Source organism: Lytechinus variegatus, chromosome 19 (assembly GCF_018143015.1).
Source record: "Lytechinus variegatus isolate NC3 chromosome 19, Lvar_3.0, whole genome shotgun sequence".
NCBI classification, from domain to species: domain Eukaryota; kingdom Metazoa; phylum Echinodermata; class Echinoidea; order Temnopleuroida; family Toxopneustidae; genus Lytechinus; species Lytechinus variegatus.
In genome coordinates this window covers 17,483,263-17,504,003 of record NC_054758.1, presented here as the reverse complement: position 1 = coordinate 17,504,003, position 20,741 = coordinate 17,483,263, and the positions used below count along the sequence as shown (strand labels likewise).

At 40.9% G+C, this 20,741-nt stretch overlaps 1 protein-coding gene across 1 annotated transcript in view; it reads right to left on the bottom strand.

The window, feature by feature from the left end:
* The window catches only part of LOC121406315 (transcriptional enhancer factor TEF-1-like), a 28,391-nt gene extending 19,141 nt beyond the window's left edge, over positions 1–9,250 (bottom strand). The window contains exons 1-2 of the mRNA XM_041597328.1: positions 9,238–9,250; positions 8,533–8,597 (exon numbers count right to left, since the gene is read on the bottom strand). Of these exons, the coding sequence (XP_041453262.1) occupies positions 8,533–8,597; positions 9,238–9,250 (78 nt within the window). The remainder of the gene's footprint in view (positions 1–8,532; positions 8,598–9,237) is intronic.
* Positions 9,251–20,741: the final 11,491 nt, after the last annotated feature.

The following is a 20,741-nucleotide window of genomic DNA, read 5'->3' as shown; positions in this document are numbered from 1 at the left end:
CAACACAACGGCATCGGAGGGGGCGTGTCCAGTTGTCATGGCGATTATCCCCCTTTTTCAGGATGGGCGCTCGTAAAAATAATGCGGCTTATTTTCGGAGTTTATGAACGCAATTTTTATTGAATTATCCGCATTACTCTTAGGCGGCTAATTGGAGGATAGGTTTATGAAAAGGGTATTAGATTTAGATTTACATCTTGTAGATTTGTATTTAAAGCTAAAAGATTTGTATTCAAATTCTTTGAAATTCACAAAAACAAATCCCTATGAATCAAAATAAAATTAAATGTACAGCTCGTCGTAATGCACAACCACTTTGGATTTGAAATTCAAAAATTCTTTGAAATTTAAAAACAAATCCTTCAGGACCACTTTGGATTTAAAATTTCAAATCCTTGAAATCTTGAGTGTTCACCAACATGCAAATAGTCCTGCATGGATACGACACAAATACCATAACTTTCTCTTAAATCGTAAAACAAAAGCTCACTAATATCTCATAGCGGACCAATCAACATCGAGAAAATTTAAAAATTAAAGAACGTAGAAAAAGGCTGAAAATGCATCGCAGATTGCTATGCGATATCGGGAAAAACATTCCCTGATGTACATGAACATCCAATCGATCGTCTCCTTTGCACTTGCTCTGTTGCATTTAGTTACTCTTATAGTAACTTTGCTACCATGGTAACAATGCCAAATGACCAATCAGAATCAAGGATTTCAGTCAAGTTGCCATTGGAGTACAAAGTTACCTCAATACTAACTTTTATGCCACGGGGCCCCGAAGTATATTCTAATCTCTACTTCAAAGATGGCATTTTCTTTTTATTTGATAAATATACTTCCTTTGAGATCAGAGCCGTGTTAACCAAAGCTAAAACAATTTGTTACAATTGATTACAATGACAACAATATACAATCAATCTTAGAAATCAATCTTATGATCAAACACTCTTCTTTTTGTTACTGGACCCTGGGAATTAATGACATTCTTGAACAGTTCAGTGTTTCTTATTTTCAATCTTATTTATTTTTCTTTTTTCCTCTAAATCTTTGAGGATGATGATTGGTCCCTTTAAAAATCAATGACAAAATATCAAACTCAATTACGTGCATATCATACATTCAGAAACGTGCAAAATAATGATCAGAACATCGTAACTTAAAAATGCATAACACACAAACCATTCACATTCATGACCATAACAATTATTGAAATAGAATTTGATTTCTCAGTAAATCATAAGATGGAAAAAAAAGCGTGATTTAGTGTTTGTGCTCCGTGTTCGTTTTAATGTTGGGTGTGATTTTAACTGAAGTTTCGAAGTGTCCGGTTCTACTTTCAGTGTTGAATAAATTCAGTGTTAGATGGTTAGATGTGATAGAAGATTAAGTGTGATTCAATTAAAATCAATATAATTCAGACTAAACATTAGGTACACTTGCTTTGCAAATGCAGGTAAGTTGTGTTGATCAATGACAGTAATACAAAGGTATACATGTAGTCAGGAAATTCTTTTGTATTTTTATTCAAACAAGACGGTTTATTTTACATCAATTTTTACTCTTCTGTGTATTTCAATATGATATTATAAGTGTGATGAAGATCAAGCTTATTCTTAATATTAAGTTTTGTTGGAGGAATTTATTTGGTTTGAATTAATGGAGTATTGTTTGTTTTTAGTCTTGTGGTTTAATAATTCTCTCACAATTCGATTTTAAAATTAATTTCCTAAAAGAGAGCAATGACGTTCCCCATAATTATAATCAAATAAAGTGGAAATGTGTTTTTAACTTTGAACAAACTATGACTGAATGATAATATGAGAAGACATGTGCAAGAATAGATGACATGCTTATTCAAAATGCTTTCAAGCAGCAGGCTTTTTGGCTAAATCTCGGAATAGATTAATGGTCGCTGTTTGACCATTTGCAACCACCATTAAACAATCATCACCCGCACTCTGATTCTATCTATCAAGTCGAAAATGACCCACTTAGCGGGGGAACGATCCCCATCCTTGGTCGTCGGCAAACACCCGCGCTTTGCATATTAGCAGAAAGCTGGGCTAACGCATTGATAATGGTCACCTGGGCAAGAGGTTGCCATGGAAACTGAAGAGTAAGTTTAAAGGATCCGTGCAAGCGATCAAATTAGAAAAGCACGGTGGAGATTTGAACAAATTGACAGAATTTCTTGCATATCAAACAAAATGATATCTGTAGGACTAATCCTTGACTTATTAACTAATGGATGGGTATATACGCGAGTGTACATTTATAAAACTCAAAAACTTTGAGTAGTGCTCACGAAATTACATGAACGTGATACTGCTCCCTGGATGTCCATATTTCCCCTGATTGTATTGTCATTCGCACTTCTATGTATTCTAGCTCCCTTATAAACCTGGGATATATGTTAATCTTTGTAAATGAAGCTTTTGATGCAAAACACCAGGGGCCTGTTGCAGAAAGAGTTGCGTTTAAACGCAAGTAAAAAAATCAATCGCAAGTCCCAAATGTGCGCTGTTGATTGATGAAAATCAAGTTGCGCATGATTTTTTAAGTTGCGATTGATTGCAACTCTTTCTGCAACAGGCCCCAGAACATATGAATGAACCCATAGAAAGCATATCGAGACAACTGCATTTCTTTTTAGATTTCTAAATTTCTTTTTAATTTTTTTAAGTGGTGGCACTGGAAGTACTTAAGAAATAATCTATTATAGATTAAAATTTGCTCAATATATTAGACCACATATGCTCGTCGTTTCAGAATTCTATGATAGGAAAGGTTTTAAAATTGGCCAACATCTACACCACCACCAGAAAAGAAAATATGGCAAAACATGCCACTAGAAAAGTAGATATTCACTTTTATACTGCCCAGTTGAACATGAACATGACGCTGTCATGGAAACGTAGGTAAACCATCGCGGCCATTCGTAATATCTAGGTTGCCAGACAGATATCGAATTAGCAAAGCAGGGCGGAAGAAAGAAATACGGTGTAAAAAAAAAAGAAGCGGGGAAACGTGAATGGCTTTTCATAATGACTGGTTTTCTGGCATTTTGATGTATTAATAATGATCCGTACGGAATCCAAAATGAGCATCTCCAACTGCCTTACATTTGATGGATTCTTAATAGGATTTATATTTAATCCCCAGGAAATTTTCATCTTTTGACTGACATACATAAGTAGAAACCAAAAAAAAATGACTTTTTCCCCAATTAAAAAATAGCTATGATTCCAGTGATGTGAAAGAAAGTATATATATGTATATATAATTAAAAATCAATTAGAAATTATAGGAAAATTGTTTATGAAGGATGGGGTGAGTTTTTGTACTGTTTTTAGCAAATTTACAAGATTGATCAGAAGGAAGTTGATAGAATGAGAAAGAAAACAATGACAAAAATTGGAAAGAAAGATTATTAGAAAGAGAAAAGGGAAGTGAAAGGGGGAGGGAAGAAGAGCAAAGGAAAGGAAAACTAGGTTATGAAGAGAGAGCAAAAGAGGTGCCAGCAAGGAATATGGCTCCAGTAAAATGACATATGATAGAATATTGAAGTACCATTACTAAATGGAAGATAGACTTCTTTAAAACAGGATGTGATAGACTTTTAAAAGAAGGGCAGAAATTGAATGAATGATAGATTGAAAGGAGGGGAGACATAATAGTATGACAGAATAAAAAGATCAAAGACCAAAAAAAAACAGACCTTAATGGGTATAGAAAAAAGAAATATGATGTAATCAAAAATATATATTTATAAATGCAAATGATGGACAGAAGGGAAAATTATAAAATGAAAAATAGAACACCTATAAAAAGAAAAAGAAAGAATATCTTAATGTGCCTTCTAAGGGTGGAAGTTTGTTAATCTTTAATAATAGGTGAATCACCTGATTTTATCCCTCTGTCATTACATTCTTGCCTTTATATAGAAGAGGAATGTTTAGAAGAGACAGATCGACTGCTTTTACTACATGTTTATAACTTATTATCTGTTGATAAGCTTTACTTTTTCAAATGTAAACCAATAATGTGTATGCTGCTTTTTTATTTATAAATCACTTGTATTGTTTATATGTGATTTGTTACACAAAATCATGAAAACCCAATAAAAACTTGAAAAAAAAGGAAGAAAAAGGAAGCTGGATGGAGCCAGGGCAAATATAGACCATTGTTCTCTGGTGTGTGTAATTAACATTCTCTTTCTAGACGTGGAACAATCGTTTAAACCTGTCACTGATTTTATGCTAAGCAAGCATCGAGACGAAATGTAAACACAAATTCATCAAGTTCTCATCAAATTTACATGGATGGATGTTGGCGAGTTCATAATGGAAAAGCGATATATTTTTAATAGCAATGTCCACAGTGTTGTATGGGAGTGGTGTTGTAATCAAATTTTGGTTTGGTTTGGTGTGTGTACAAAGATCCATGCTCAGAGTTAATTATTCCAACTTTTCATTTTTCTTCATCTTCTCTTTGACACCATCCTCTCCCCCTTCCCCTCTCTCCTTGATCCCCCTCCCCTGTTAATTCGTATTCTAATATATTTCCCTCATTCATGTACAACCCCCCCCCCCCCCCTCCCCATCTGTTTCTCCTTTAAAGGGAATATCTGATCCAATTTGCTGAAGATTAAATGGAACTTGACTCATTTTCTTTTATTTATATCACTTTTATATCTTTTAATTTCTTAGAAAGTGACACCATTTTTTTTTCATTTCTTACAAAGTGGCACAATTTTACTTGTTGAATAGGTTGAATCTGCAATTTATCCTATATGGTTTCAAGAGTAGTTGAAGGAGGCGCTATAGCTCAGTTGGTAAAGCGGGCGTTTCGGATTCCGCTGACCTGGGTTCGATTCCCACTTGGTGCGCTAGAGCCATTTGGCATTAATCCACATTGCAAGGTCCCTCGGAGAGGACCTTAAGCCTTTGGTCCTCTGGTTGCATGCTTACAAGCATTCATGTTTTCTTAGCAATCAGGGAAAAAAAATCATCATTACCACTAACCAAGAGAAGCAGTTTATCTCATCAAGTATATCAAATGTTTCATCAGTAGCATGTAGATAATGTGTAATTCAAACAAAGATACATTGTCTCCTTAAGTTTTGATAGTATTATTCATTCCAGCTATATTGCATGTTATTCAAGATCTGCTCATCTTTCACAACTGCAGTTTCAATAACTGCAATGTCAACCTATTTTTATTCAAATGTCATCTCTCTGATTGACTTCTGAATCAATATCTGAAAAGTACCCTATACAGTAATGTTACAATAACCCTTTAAGTATTGCAAACTGAAACTTGGAGTAGTGAGGTGTCCAATACAAATTATACCAAAACCAATTTGGCATTTTTTAAAACTGAGGGTATTACCAGAATACCTGAAATTCAAATTGTTGTAGATTCTTCCTTTTTAAAACCACTGTTAAGTGTTGAAATTTTGATAAAATATTCAAATACTCCTTTCCAAGCTAGATCATTTTGGACAGCCAAAAATTTGGGCCAGGCACGAGGTGTTTAGGCAATCAATTGTATGTGTGATTGTTAAACTGAACCTTAAAAAGCTGTTTAAAATTTTAAGCTCATTTGTTTAAGCCCATCGCTCTAACAGCTATTGATTAAAGTTTCAAATTTCAAACAAGTTGTTTTTAATAAAGTTTATGAACTTGTTTCAGAGTGACAGGCTTAAAAATGTGCTAAATATATTACTGCAAAAAGTACCGTCCTTGCCAACCCAAATTTTGATGGGGACCAAGATTCCCAGGGAGTGGGGAAGTACGCTGTATATTCATTAGAAGAATCACATAGCATACCTCATTACCTACATAACTATTTATTCCCCAGCATATTGCAGCAAAGTTTTCATGAAATCTTTTCCTCGTTAAAAACTTTGCCCTTGAAATTGAATACAATTATTCCATTGGTTCAGCCACCCACTTGGTATGAGAGAGAATAGGAAGGCACAAAAAAAAGGCCAATTGTTCCATTGGCATCCAAGCTTTGTGTTATTTTTAGTCCGGTTCTTTTTTTCCCTCTTTCTCTCTCTCTCTCTCTAGGTGGTTTCAAACCGCCCCCATCATAAGAATCCTATTAAATTATGAGAACTTTTTAAGGCTAAAAAATACCCATTAATCATTCCTGCATTGACACCGCCCCGAAACATACCCTTAAGGATAAATTCCTGAAGTTAGGAGCATGCGCAGTATGGTCTGATAAGCAGGCAAGGCGCGAGATTCAAAACCACTAGCTCAGCAGCCACCCATGGCGCTCGCGCCTAACTACACGCTGGGCTTAAAGTTCCCGTAAATTGCTTCCACATTGCCAAAATACCTGCGACCTTGGAAAATCCCCGCGAAAGTTCTCGTAATTTTGCCAAGTACCTACTATTTAGTGGGTATTTTTTTCGGGGGATATTACGCGTTATTTGCTTTCACATTGCCAATATTACCTGGTATATTCGGATCGGGTAAATTTCCCGATCAGAAAATACCCTGAACTGACAAACTTTGAGGCGGTCTGAAACCACCTTCTCTTTCTCGTTCCATCTCTCATACACCCTCAATTACACCAAAACCCGCTACCTGACTTCACGCTGCTTTCCCCTCGCTGCTAAACATCCTTTGTCTTGATGAAGAAACACACGATTGATATCAACTGCCAAGTTTGGCACAATCACTGGGAAGGTTTTCGTCTGTAATAACTTCCTTAGGTAAACAGTCCCATTCAATGACCCACTGACTTTCATGAATTGGCTTTTCGACGCTTGGTTGATTTTTTTTTTTCAATTGTGGCTGGGTTCCCACAAGTATAGTCGCCATGGTGATAGATAACTGTTGTCTCTTTTGTTTAGGTTTTGCGCATCATATTTATGTGAGAAGCATAGGTATCATATGTGGAAAAATGATTTATAAAATAATGGATTTTTCATAGCTGATCCAGTATAAAAGATTTCCTGTATGGTACTATCCACTGATTCTTAAATAACTGATTTCAGTCTTAAATTTCCCTTTTCATCCGTTTTGGGTTTTTCATGATTAATTGTGGTTTTTAATACAGAGTAATGGAACATGTGAAACATATATATTCTCTGTTTTCATATTCTACATCTGATATTTCTTTCATTTCGTAATGTCTATATTGAAAATCAGCATGCATTGAAACAAAAGGAAAGATATGTGTTTCTAAATATGTCATTTTATAAAGCACTGTATACTACATGTACGTGCATATACTCAATTGCGCTCTGATACGTGGTATCATATTATTACCCCAGCCACAGCTGAGCCGCCATATCGGCGCTTAAGCATCAAGGAATAAATCCTAACAGGTACCTGTTCACCTCACATGGGTCTAGTGCAGCACAATGTGGGTAAATTTCTTGCTGCAGGACAAAACACCATGGCTGGGATTTGAACCTACGTCCCTCTGATTGAGAGACGGATCGTAACCACTAGACCATGACGCCCCCTATAATGTGTAATATGTTACAAAAAAACATGTTCAGGGGCCCATTGCAGAAAGAGTTGCGTTTAAACGCAAAAAAAAATCAATCTCAAGTCCCAAATGCGCGGTTGATTGGTTGAAAATCAAGTTGCACATGATTTTTAGAGTTGCGATTGATTGAAACTCTTTCTGCAACAGGCCCCTGTTGTTTACCATTGTCACGATTACATACTTTGTATGTTTTTGTATTGAAGAGCAAACTGAATCACACTTAAAACTTGAATCAATGGGTCCATTACAGGGTGCGACATAACTTTTTAGAAGCATTTGCCCAGTAGGGTAAGTAAATTTTCAAATAGTTGGAATATACTTGCCCCAAAATCTTTTTCACTTGCCCGAAAAAATCCTTGAAAAAAAGTTATACCTCTTCAAAAGAATGTTTTGCAGTTTTATAAACCAATGACCTTTTTCTCACTTTTGACATGAACTGATCTACCTGCCATGACCAAAATTAGGGTCAATATCATATCAGCCCTAATTTTGGTCATTCTACTGTGAAAATTTTGCTTGCCCAATTTGGGCACGTAGTTTTGGTCTTTACTTCAAATCACTTGCCCGACTCTAGCTTTTACTTGCCCCGGGCAATCGGGCAAGTGCTTATGTAGCACCCTGCATTAATAAAAAATATTTGAAATTGCATTGTCTATTCTCTTCCCCAAGTTGATGATTTGTTTTTATAAAATGTTACTTGCTCTCTGATGCCTTGAGACATTCCTATTGTATGAACCCTTGTGATTTCTTTGGATGTTCCTCTGAAAATTGTAAAATTCATCTGTCAAGATTCATATTTGTAAAATGCAACGAACAAGCAATTTTGATTAATTTCTGTTGAATTTGTAAGACGAGTTTCATGAAGTTGTTGTGAAGAGCTTTGTGTTGTTTTTGTGTGTGTTTGAGTGAAGTGACAACGACTATTGACAATGACAAACTAGTATCACGTGCTGTGCAGACACACAACATTCTTTGGACCATTCCACTTCACATCGAGGGGTGTTTTTTTACCTGTTTTCTCGTTCTCGTCTTTCCCGTTCTGAGTTTGATATACCTTGCGATGAGTTCATTACGACCTGAAAAGGACAATAAAGAGATGCAAAGAATAATTATCATTCCAATCAAGGCAAGTACTAACCTTGTGATATAAGATTCTGTTGACAAGAAAGACTGTTATGTCACTTTTGTGTTTCATCATCAACATCACTCGCTCTCTACTACAAGAAAGTTTCTGCATTCTAAAGTTGATTGAAATCATGAATTGAAAAATAAAATCATTTTATGATACAGAACCAAATTTAAGTTGTTATTTGGTAATAAAGCTACAATAAACACCTACATGTATTATACGTTTGTAGAAAACTCTCAAAAGCCAAAGTCATTTGAAAAGGGTTTTTCCTTGATTTCTGAGCTTTTATACCTTTCAGTTTGGATCAATAAAGAACACCTTATCATTTTTTTTCTTCATTCAGGATAACTAGTTAGAATGGAACTTACAGTTTCAGGAAGACAAAAGTATGAACTGTATGTACCCGCACGTGGGGCCAAAATTAATCCATGCGAGACTGATTTGAAAGGTGTCGTATCATGAAATGAGATTAATTAAATTACTGATGTCGTGTGATAATTCGAATAACAAACATAATTCTACAGCAACTGCATAATAGGAAGATAATACATACAGACGGATATGTATTTATTTTTAATCATTCATACCCCCCACAGACATTCAGGGAAATTTTGGGTAGATGCATTGCTCTTTTCTGCATTCTTCCTCAATTGCAATTGGGGGTGCATCTGAACTTCCTTTTCAAAGGCATAATTTCTGATTTGAATTATGAAAATACTTACCTGATTTTCTTATTTACGAGATAACTCATACATCTACTTGATTTGCTAGTTCAGCCCTCTGGACTGCCATACCCGAATAGAACTCCCAAGGATTTAAAAAGCGCGAGCGCGCCCTCTCCCGTTCAGGCTTACTACCCATGATCACCGCGCAATTAGCGTCCATCTTCCTCACCTTTCGCAAGCCCATACGTTGAAACATGTTGCTACGCAAGGCGGAGGGTCGGTGGGAGGGTATCAAGTAGATGTATGAGTTATCTCGTAAATAAGAAAATCAGGTAAGTATTTTCATAATTTACTTCAATAACTCCATACATCTACTTGATTTGCTAGACCAGCACGGACTCAAACCGTAGGGAGGCATGTTTTCAATTGTAAGCCTAAGAAAATTTAAAAGAAAAAAACAAAAACAACGAAATTTAGGGAGAGGGGGAAAAAGCCGCAGCTGCTTTAAGCGCCGAAGCAGCAAATCTCGCCTCGCTGGACGGAATGTCCTTCAAGTAGAAAGAAGTGAAGGAGTTAGTTGAGCGCCAAAAGGCGGCCCTCAAAAATGTCCTCGAGAGGAATGCCCTGTATACTCAGGAATACTAAGTATCATGGGCCCTCGGCCTAGTGTCAGGAGAACAACATCACCTGCTGACTAGAGCGTAAGAAACGAAATTTGTTGAAAATTTCAACAAGAATCGTGATCGGAAAACTGAAGCTTTTAAGGCTCAGTAAGTGATCAATCGACCAATCTGAGAAGGCGAGATATCTCAGAACCCCTACCGAAATTTAAGCGTGCCGCTTGCTAGTAACTAGCATGCGACTAGCAGGGCACTCGCTTAATAAGCGAGTGCATGCTAGCGAACAGTCCCTGCTCGCTAAAAGATCGCTTAACTATTACTCTGCACGCATATCACACGCTTATTAAGCTAACCGCATGCTAGTTACTAGCATGCCGCAAGCTTGCGCAAGCTAGTCGCACGCTTCCCGCAAGCTTGGAAATTTCTGTAGGGGAAGCCTCCGCGTGGGAGAAAGCGCCCAGAATTCGATATCTGTCTCAAATGCGTGAGGGCAGAAATCTGCAGAATTCTGATAGAGAGCTGTGGTAAAAAGTTACTAGCGGTCCGAAGGGGACCAGGAACGACGGAGAGTAGGGATTTAGGAAGAAAACCACTCGTAAGGCAGACAAGGGTCGAGAAAGCGACTGAGTGCCATCCTGTTAATAAGGAATGCCGCGGACATGTTGCCTATGTAGAATAGAGCAGTCTGGTCAAAACAGCTCAACCGGGCGTGTCAGGGATACAGCGCGGTACACATCACGACAAAAGTGTGTTAGACCGAGTGATCGAGAGAGAACTCAGGATCCCCTTTCTCCCATACTGATATTGAAGCACCCATCTGAGGGTGCAGTGCCCGCGGTGGAAGAGGTGGCTTGGCTCAAGCCACCATCGCCGAGAGAGCCCGTGAGGCTAGGCTGCGATGGCTGTCCGCTGGGCGGGGGAATCCCTAGCAGCAGCAAGTGTACGCCAGAGGGAGCTGGCGAAAAAAAATCTGTCACGATATTACGTGTAAACGACCATCAAGAGATGCTCTAAACGAACAGACATCGCCAGATATGATACCTCAACCGTTACATTCCCAACGGAATCGAATGAGGTAGCAACAGCCCTGTCCTATCAAGTTAGGGACGGAAACTGGCTAAGAGTGTCGAAGTCCTCGCTTGAAGAAACAAGCGAAGGAGACTTGAGGAAGTAATCACAAAATTTCCATCAGTCTGCGGTGAGAACCAGTTGTTTATGAAAACAGTCACAAGGCCTGTTTCTCAGGTGATCGTAAGAGCGAGCACCGCCGGCGCCGGTTGCGGCAGCGTGGAACAGTCCGATATCGGTAAGATAAGGAGCTCCAAAAAGCTGCGGGGGGCGGCAAAAATGACGCCCTAAGCAGCGGGGGATGAGAATCTAAATTTCTAAAAGAAGAACTCCAGTGAAGTAAATCACTTACATAGAGAGGCTCATCCACAGTCGGCCCGAGAGAAGGCGGGTCGTAGTGATCGTGGTTAGGAAGGCATAAGCATACATCCATCCACTGTTACATCATCCTCGGTCGTGCGGTGACCCTGGCCACATGCCTTGCATGGAAGGAGGATGAAAGCAGCATGCGGGGCGACTCGAGTGTGCCGTGAAAAAATTTCTAAGAAAGAAGCCGATTCGACTAACGGGCACGGTAAAGACATCCACCGTAGACCACTCCGCACAAGGAGGGAGCGGCGGAGACGCCCGCAAGATTGACCCACATAGAGGGCAGTCTATAAGATAGACAGTTAGAGCTCGACCGATGGTCTGGCGGTGTACAGTTTGGTGTGAACTCGCCGACCCGGTACGGTGGGTGTGCCCAGAAAGTAGGCATAGAATGCCGACAGAGAATCCTGGGGCTTTAAACAAGTTTGAACGCGCGTACATAGCCAACAATCTCATGAGATGTACGGCGGTTACTTTCCTCCGAGATGATGTTTACCCAACCGGGAAAGACTCGGGGAACAGCTGTGAATGTCAACAGGAGGGATATCTAGCATATGAAAAGCTGATTCCTTCCACGTATTCGGTGCGGGTGCTGCCGGCGGTGTCCGGGGGACGACCGGTGATGGCAGCTCGGGCAGGGTTCGTACGAGCCGCCCGAATACGAGACAAATAGGTTAACATAACCATAATGCACCGGGTGGTGAAGGCATAGCGATTATTAAGCACAGGAGAACTTTTAATCGCCGTGACATTCAGATCCGATATACATACTCATAAGCTCGGAGAGCTATGAGATAGTGAGACATACCGCTGAGCGGTGATGGTGCTCATATCAGAGTCGCCCTCTCTTCAGCGGCGATCGCTGGAGAACGGGTGTCTGTACTAGCCCTGACTCTGGCGTTGCAAGGGTAGGAGCTAAGTAAGACAGGGCACCCTTACTTTCGAATAGAAAGTGAGGTTCAGGCCAGAAAAGCGACGGTCCCGTCGCCTGGGCGGACGGTCCGCGGACGTGATAGGTTGTCCTCTCAAAGCAGCCAAACATTCTCACGAGAGAAGTGCGGCATGCGGTATGTAAGAGATTCATACCTCCAATCTACGGGCCCGCTTAGGGGGAAGAATGGAGAGAGTTACCGCTGAAGGAGTCGTCGCCGTATGTGAGCTTGACGTAGAGGGCGAATTCGGGAGAACCTGCATAATAATCGCCCCCCCCCTGCCTCTGCCTTCTCGCTAGCCTCGAGAGGCTTGAAAATTTCGAGACGGCGGCGCCGGAGCCTGGCGCTTCCGGGCAGCAGCAGAGCGGGGGTGGGTTTACACCCACGGAGCTGGCGGCTTCCTCGTCGTAGGAGCCGCCTCGTCTAGAGCGACCCCGTCACTCTCCGAGACTCCCAATTCGGCCGATTGAGCTCGGAGCGCCTGAAGAGGCGGGGCGAGAAAATATGGACTCCCTTGCTTCATCAATACCCCCACTCGGAGGGTAGATGTGAGGTAGATACTTGTCAAGCAGCGCCTGAGCGCTTACTGAAAAGTCGACCGTGGGATAGGGGTTGTCCTCGTAAAGGGAGTCTCGCTCTATGGACTGAACCGGGGGTTGTCCAGTAAGCGCCGGGGTGGCCCCGCGTGTCGGCTGGGACACGTGCTCTGAGATCGACGAAAATGCTGGAAAGCACACGCGATCTTGGGGCACCCGGTTAGTCGGTGCACTGGCTGGCGATTTAACAGAATCGCTCGAGGATTTCCGGGTGTCTGGTGGTTATTGCCCACTTGTCTCGCTTGATGCTCAGGGGCATCAGCGGGGTGAGTAGACGTCGAGGGTGGGGTGAACCCGCACTACTCGAAAGCAGAATGTAGCAGCATGAATAGCTGTAACATCTGACCACCGACACAAGGGTCTGAAGGAGGGACGCCCATGGCAACAGGGCTGGCCGACCTCACCTTCGACCTCTTCTTCTTCGCGGCCTCCGCCGGTGTGGCCGGGGCAGAAGAAGGCACAAGAGGCACGGGTGATTTCTTACGATTTGCCGCCCCTGGCAGGGCGGCCGTCAACAACGAAACTTCACCCGAATCTGACGGGGTCAGATTGTGGTCACAGTCTGATGTGTGACGCCTCTCGCGGTAGCAGAATGTAGCAGCATGAATAGCTGTAACATCTGACCACCGACACAAGGGTCTGAAGGAGGAACGCCCATGGTAGCAGGGCTGGCCAACCTCTCCTTCGACCTCTTCTTCTTCTTCTCTTTCTGCGGGCTCCGCCGGCGTGGCCGGGGCAGAAGAAGGCATGAGAGGCACGGGTGATTTCTTACGATTTGCCGCCCCTGGCAGGGCGGCCGCCGACAATGAAAATTCACCCGAATCTGACGGGGTCAGATTGTGGTCACAGCCCGATGTGTGACGCCTCTCGCGGTAGCAGAATATAGCAGCATAACATGTATGACTGTAACATCTGGCCACCGATAAGAGGGTCTGAAGGAGGAATGCCCATGGCAACAGGGCTGGCCGACCTCTCCTTCGACCTCTTCTTCTTCTTCTTATTTTGCGGGCTCCGCCGGCGTGGCCGGAGCAGAAGAAGGCACAAGAGGCACGGGTGATCTCTTACGATTTGCCGCCCCTGGCAGGGCGGCCGCCAACAACGAAACTTCACCCGAATCTGACGGGGTCAGATTGTGGTCACGATCAGATTGTGGTTACAGTCTGTGTGACGCCTCTCGCGGTCAGGGGCTGGGCGATCTCTCCCGATGCTGTCAACGGAGGACGACTTATACGGCAGAGATCCTGACCTGTGCCGGGGGGAGAGAACCGCACTCTCCCTCCGGACTTCTGGTGACCCGGTAGCCGGTGGGTCGCATAGCCCTATGGGTGCTGCGGCGGCAGGACCTAGTTTAGGCTTGGAAGCCTTGGCTACCACTTTTTCCTTTGTCCGAGACCGTGGCACCACAGTCTCGGCCTTCCTTCTCTTAGCATCCGACCGCAAATTCGGAATGCTGATCGACGCACCCTCATACTCACCGCCGCTGGGCGCTCACCGCGGCGTCCTTCCTGCTCGCCTGGAGGCGGCCGACTTCTGTAACTTGCAATCGGGACGGTCCCCGTGGAGGGCACCAGGTCCTCTGGGGCTGTGTTAGTCCCATTCAAAGATACCTCTCTCTACCCTGAAAAAGGAAAAACAAGAATTTTTCTTTTTCTTTTTTTTTTTTTTTACAAAGATCTCGCTTAGATTAAAGGTGGAGACCGGAGTGGTCTTTCCCTCCTCCTAAAAGGAGTTTGTTTGAGCAAACAGAACAAAACAAGAGGGGAGGGGTAGGGAGGAAGAAGAAACTAAGAATAGTTTAGGTATCTGCCTGTAAGAAAATAAAAAGGAGGTCGGAGACTTTGAAAAAAGAAACTCCTACAAGGTTCCCCTACTATATTCTCTTTTTTGTGCCCGAAGGAAAAATTCGAAACAAAAATTCAAAAATGAATGCAAGTTCAGAAGAGAACGAACTTTCCACCTGCGAAGAAACACAAAAACAAGCATTTCAGAGCAGGAAGAAAAGGGATTGAGAGACAAATAATTCCAGATAAGAGAAATTTAACGATAATTTCCAAGAGGAAAAAAAAAGTAACCTCCTGTGGAAAGGTAAAGAAATTCAGAACAGGAGGAAGGAGGAACGTCTCTAGTAACGATTCCAAGAGGAAGAACGACACAGTAAATCCTCAAAGGGAATCGTAGAGCCCGCCTGTCGAAATAAAAAATATATAAGACTAGGAGGGAAGAGGGAATTTTTTTCTAGGGGGGATTGAATAACCAAACAATCATCAGGTATAATTGCGTAAGCCGAATTAAACAATCCCCGAAGCGTCTGTGAATAAAATATTAATCAAGAATTTTATTCAGAACAGAAAGGAAAAGGAATTGAGCTTTAGGATGCGCCTGTGAATAAAATATCAATCAAGAAATTTATTCAGAACAGAAGGAAAAGGAATTGAGCTTTAAGATCCGCCTGTGAATAAAATATCAATCAAGAAATTTATTCAGAACAGAAGGAAAAACGAATTGAGCTTTAAGATCCGCCTGTGAATAAAATATCAATTAAGAAATTTATTCAGAACAGAAAGGAAAGAGAATTGAAGAATTAATCAATCAATAATCAATCGAAAATCTTAATAAATCAATTCCAGAAAGCAAGGAAGGAACAGAGTTGAAGATCCCAACCTGCAAAAAGAAATAACAATAACACCCTCGACAACAAAGTGTAGAGGCTGTCTAGAATTTAATTCAAAAAACGGCACCAAAAGCCACCACGCTTTGAACGTGAAGAACAATAACCATGACAGGTGGTGAAGGCTTGCTGCCACGTAGGCAGGCCAAGCCCGGTGCCTCGCGAACGCGCTAGCGATGCGGCGCGACGAGAACTCAAACGTTAGAAAAACAATTTAAGTGTCACCAAAAACACGTCTAAAAAGTCACGCCAAGTGTAAATTCTGAACACAATCTTACACACAAATGGAAAGATTGAAATTAAAAGGGAGAATGCACCACAGATAAGCGAAAATAATATACCAAAGCTCAAAAAGATTTGAGCTCTTAGGAGACTTATCTGAGCACGTCTTGACAGGTGGCTTGCCGAAAGCAAAAGAGGAAGATGGACGCTAATTGCGCGGTGATCATGGGTAGTAAGCCTGAACGGGAGAGGGCGCGCTCGCGCTTTTTAAATCCTTGGGAGTTCTATTCGGGTATGGCAGTCCAGAGGGCTGAACTAGCAAATCAAGTAGATGTATGGAGTTATTGAAGTAAATAAGCCATTTCGTAGTTCCTTTCTGCGCACGATCAAAAGATTCTACGCATGATCAGAAGAAGGTCATTTGTGACATGGTGCTTTAAAATCTAATGAGATAAGCACCAACTTTGATGTCTTGATTATTCATATATTCTTTTGAATTGTCGTTTTCATTTACATCCACAAAAAACAACAATGCTTCCACGAACGACTGGTATTTCACAGTTTGTCAAGTACATCGTGCAACATGCTAAGATATGCATTCAAAGTAGGAATGCAACAAATACCTTCATTAAGTGTTCATTGGTGTGCTATTCTAGTCACCTGGTCTATTCAATTTCTTCATCCTGCTATGTAAGGCAAGCTTACGTAATATCTTGCTTTGAAATCTGCCTATCATGATGAAAGAAATGAAAGGTCATTTGACCAAAATTGCCCATGAAGTAACTACGAACTGGTCTATTTATGCAAATGCAAAAGTAATGGAAAGCTCAATCATTTTGACTGGCAAATTCTTCTCAGATGTTGAACACATTACAGCAAGATCAGAATCAATGTCGGTATAAAAGCTTTATTTCAATTAGAGACTCCACAATGAAATTCTGAAAGGAAAAGTCTCTTTGCTTTCTTTAGAAAGTTCCAAAACCTCCTTCTCTCAACACAAGATTTAATTTCATCTCCTCCTGCTCCCTGTCTCAGATCTCTATTGTCTCTGTACACAAATACATTCATCATACAGTAGCCCCAAAATTCAAAAAGTAAAAAGAGAAGATGAAATAAACAAGAGGCCTCATCGTGGGAAGTTCGGCCTATTGTTAAATTCCAGATATCAGAAAAAATGTTGCTTGGCCGGTCGAGGTATTGCGAGAATTTCAAAGGGATTGATTGCTTTGAGAGAAAAGAAGCCAGATCGGCGAGATTCTGGGCATTCTTGAGTCGAGCGGAGCTATCTCGTTTCTGGGTTGTGGATTCAGATATACCCCTGGATGAGGCGACCTCCCCCCCCCTTACCCCAGAGAATGGCTAGAAGTAGGCCGTATCAATAATGGATTGAGACAAATGGGGAAATAGACACAGAGATAGAGAAGAGACCTATCCGTCCCGTCGTCGCTAAGGTCAGGTCTTAGTCTGAAAATGCTAAACCCTCGCGGATTATGGCTCATGTTTCCACGACAAGTACTAGTTCTGGATGTCATAGAAGGGAGAACAGCAGAGCGATGATGATGATGGTGAGGATAATGGTGGTGGCGATGAGGAGGATAATAATGATAGCGATGATGGTGATGACAAAGGTGATGTAGATGGCAATGATGGTGGTAATAGTGATGTTGGTGGTGATTATGATGATGATGACAATGATGATATCAATCGATCATAGTGATGATGGAACACTGGTAATTGAGGTTGTCATAGTGATGATAATGATAGTTATACTATTTTTCTTCTAAGGCCTTAAAGCAAATGGAGCTCAATAAATTAAATGCAAATTTTGATGATATTAACAATGATTTTGAAGGACTAGTTTGTGATTGTGTTGGTGATGACTGGTGAGAAGAATGGGGAAGACAAGAAGGGGCAAGGAAATAAGAGAAAGCGATGGTGATGATAGTGATGATGATGATGGAGATGGTGATGATGATGGTGATGATGATGATGGAGATGATGGTGATGATGATGGTGATGATGTTGATGATGATGATGATAACGATGATGATGATGGAGATGATGATGGTGATGATGATGATGATGGTGATGATGATGATGAAGGAGATGATGGTGATGATGATGATGAAGGAGATGATGGTGATGATGATGATGGTGATGATGATGGTGATGGTGATGATGATGGTGATGATGATGGAGATGATGATGATGATGATGGAGGTGATGATGATGGAGATGATGATGGAGGTGATGATGATGATTGTATTGATGACGACATTAATGATGATTATGATGATGATGAAGATGATGGTGATGATGATGACGATGTTGATGATGATCATGGTGATGATGATGATGATAGTGATGGAGATTATGATGATGATGGAGATGACGATGGTTATGATGATGATGGAGATGACGATGGTGATGATGATGGTGATGATGGTGATGATGACGATGATGATGGAGATGATGATGACGATGATGATGAAGATAATGATGGAGACGATGATGGAGATGGTGATGATGATGATAGTGATGGAGATTATGATGATGGAGATGATGATGATGATAGTGATGATGATGATGAAGGAGATGATGGTGATGATGATGATGACGATGGTGACGATAATGATGATGGAGATGTAGTTCCAGTCTCATTTTTTGTGGTAGTTTCATAGATCTGCAAGATCACGCTCGGCCATGGGCTGTCAAAACAATAATTATGACAACGATAACAATGATGCTGCTGATAATAATGATAAAGATCCAAGCTTAATTAACTATTAGTGCTACATAACTTTTCAGAAGCACTTGCCCGACAGGGCAAGTAAATTTTCAAATAGTTGGAATATACTTGCCCGAAAAAATCTTTGAAAGTTTTACCTCTTCAAAAGAAAATCTGGCGGTTTTAAACCATTGACCTTTTTTCTCTCATTTGATATGAACTGATGTTCCTTTTCCTTGCATTTCTTTTTCCAAAGTGATTTTATCTTGTCGGCCATGACCAAATTTAGGATCATACAGTATAGACCCTAATTTTGGTCATTCTACAGTGAGAATTTTGCTTGCCCAATTTCAGCAAGTAGTTTTGGTCTTTACTTCAAAACACTTGCCCGACTTTAAATTTTACTTACGGGCAAGTGCTTATGTAACACCCTGTATTACAAAGATAAAATTATCTAAAAAAGACGTCACTGCTACCAATGTTGCATATAATCACGCCAATTGTAAATTTGATTGATTAGACAACATTGCCAACATCTACACGTCAAACTTCAACTTGTACCCAGTAATCAATCGTCCTCTCCTCTATGCCCCAGAATGGCCCAGATACATGTCTTTCAGAAAAAGCCTATTAAAAATACCATCATGTGGGTCAATATAAGCTTCAGACAGCTTATCTTTTGTCCTGAGGCAAAGTATCATGAGAATTAACCTAAAAATGGCCCCCTGTCTTTATACATGTATCAACAGACAGCAACCATACATCACATCTGGAGCTGTGTTCAAGCAAATATTTTAGCCAAGTTAAAATAAATCATAATCGAATGCTTGCACTTCTACCAAAAAGCACTCTAATACCTCAGTCACATTTACTCTACGGCGGCCGTACGGTGAGTCAAAAACAGCCCTTTTTTCACATTTTTTTGTACTCTGTGGAAGATTATTCCACAGGTTAGGCCCAGCATGAGCAAAGGCCCATCCCCCCCACATGATTTCTTAGCAACTGGAATTTGTAAGAGATTAGATGATGAGGATCGTAAATTTCTTGAGGGTAGGTCGTAGGTGATTAACATCAAAGACTTGTAACTAGGGAAGTTCCATTGACTATATGAAAAATCAATAGAAGGATTTTAAAGAGGGGTGATCACCCCCTCCCCATCTTCCCCAAGTAATGAGGACCTTTACATAACTTTCTTTGACAGAGAACATGGCACTGCCTTGTCTGCAGGCACAGACCCTGATTTGAACTTTGATCAACAAGTGTGCCTCCATGCAAAGACTAGCACATACAAAACTTGCTGTTCCAATACAGGCCTTCAGTACACAAGGCATGAGTAGGTTGCTCATTCAGACCCTTAACTCAAGTGAAGGGCTTGCCCAGTAGACTATTCACTGCCCATCATATGCAGACACATGATCGGGAAAGATTGGAAGAGAGAGTGAAAATGAAAGAGAGGAGAAAAGAAAGATAGAAGCAGAGAGAATAATAGATGCAATGAGAAAGAAAGAGAGAGTGAGAGATAAAAAAAAACTTCAATAACTAGCAGGAATATAGCAGTCAATGAAAGTTCAGTGCTGTTTACTCACAGGCTCTAAACAAAGGATCAAGGGAATTAACCTTAAATGACCTCTTCTAACCAACCCTACCCCCCCCCCACATTAAAATGTGTAGTCTCCCTGTCATAGACACACAACTTTCAAAGACAATCAATATTCATAGTACTTTGAACTATTAATGCATGTCTTTATAATTCTCCATTATGTTGTTTCAAAATCAATTCTTTATTTTGAAAGCCACTCACTTCCTTGTCTTGCACTACACTTTTCTTTCAAACTGGAATGCCAATATCCTCTTGCAGGACTGAATAAAATAATAATTGATTCATTTTGGCCTGTAAAAAAAAGCAACCCAAAACCCTCAACCACCCCCCCCCCCCCATCAAATAAAATGAAATGTTTATAGAAAAAGTAAATCAACAGTATGATAGTACTCCAGTAGCAACAGAAGTATCGACTACAAATTGATACTTCTATAATTACACACAAAACTTCATTATTGTTGGTTTCTTGTTTTGAATTGATTCAAAAGTTGGGTCAGCTTCGTGAAAATGGCAAGCAGGTCCTTTCTACAATTTTCCAACAACTTTTCTGAGAAAAAAAATCAATGTGCACCCTGCATGCATGTCCCAGGCCCCGTTGCATAAATGTTACTTTGACACCGTTC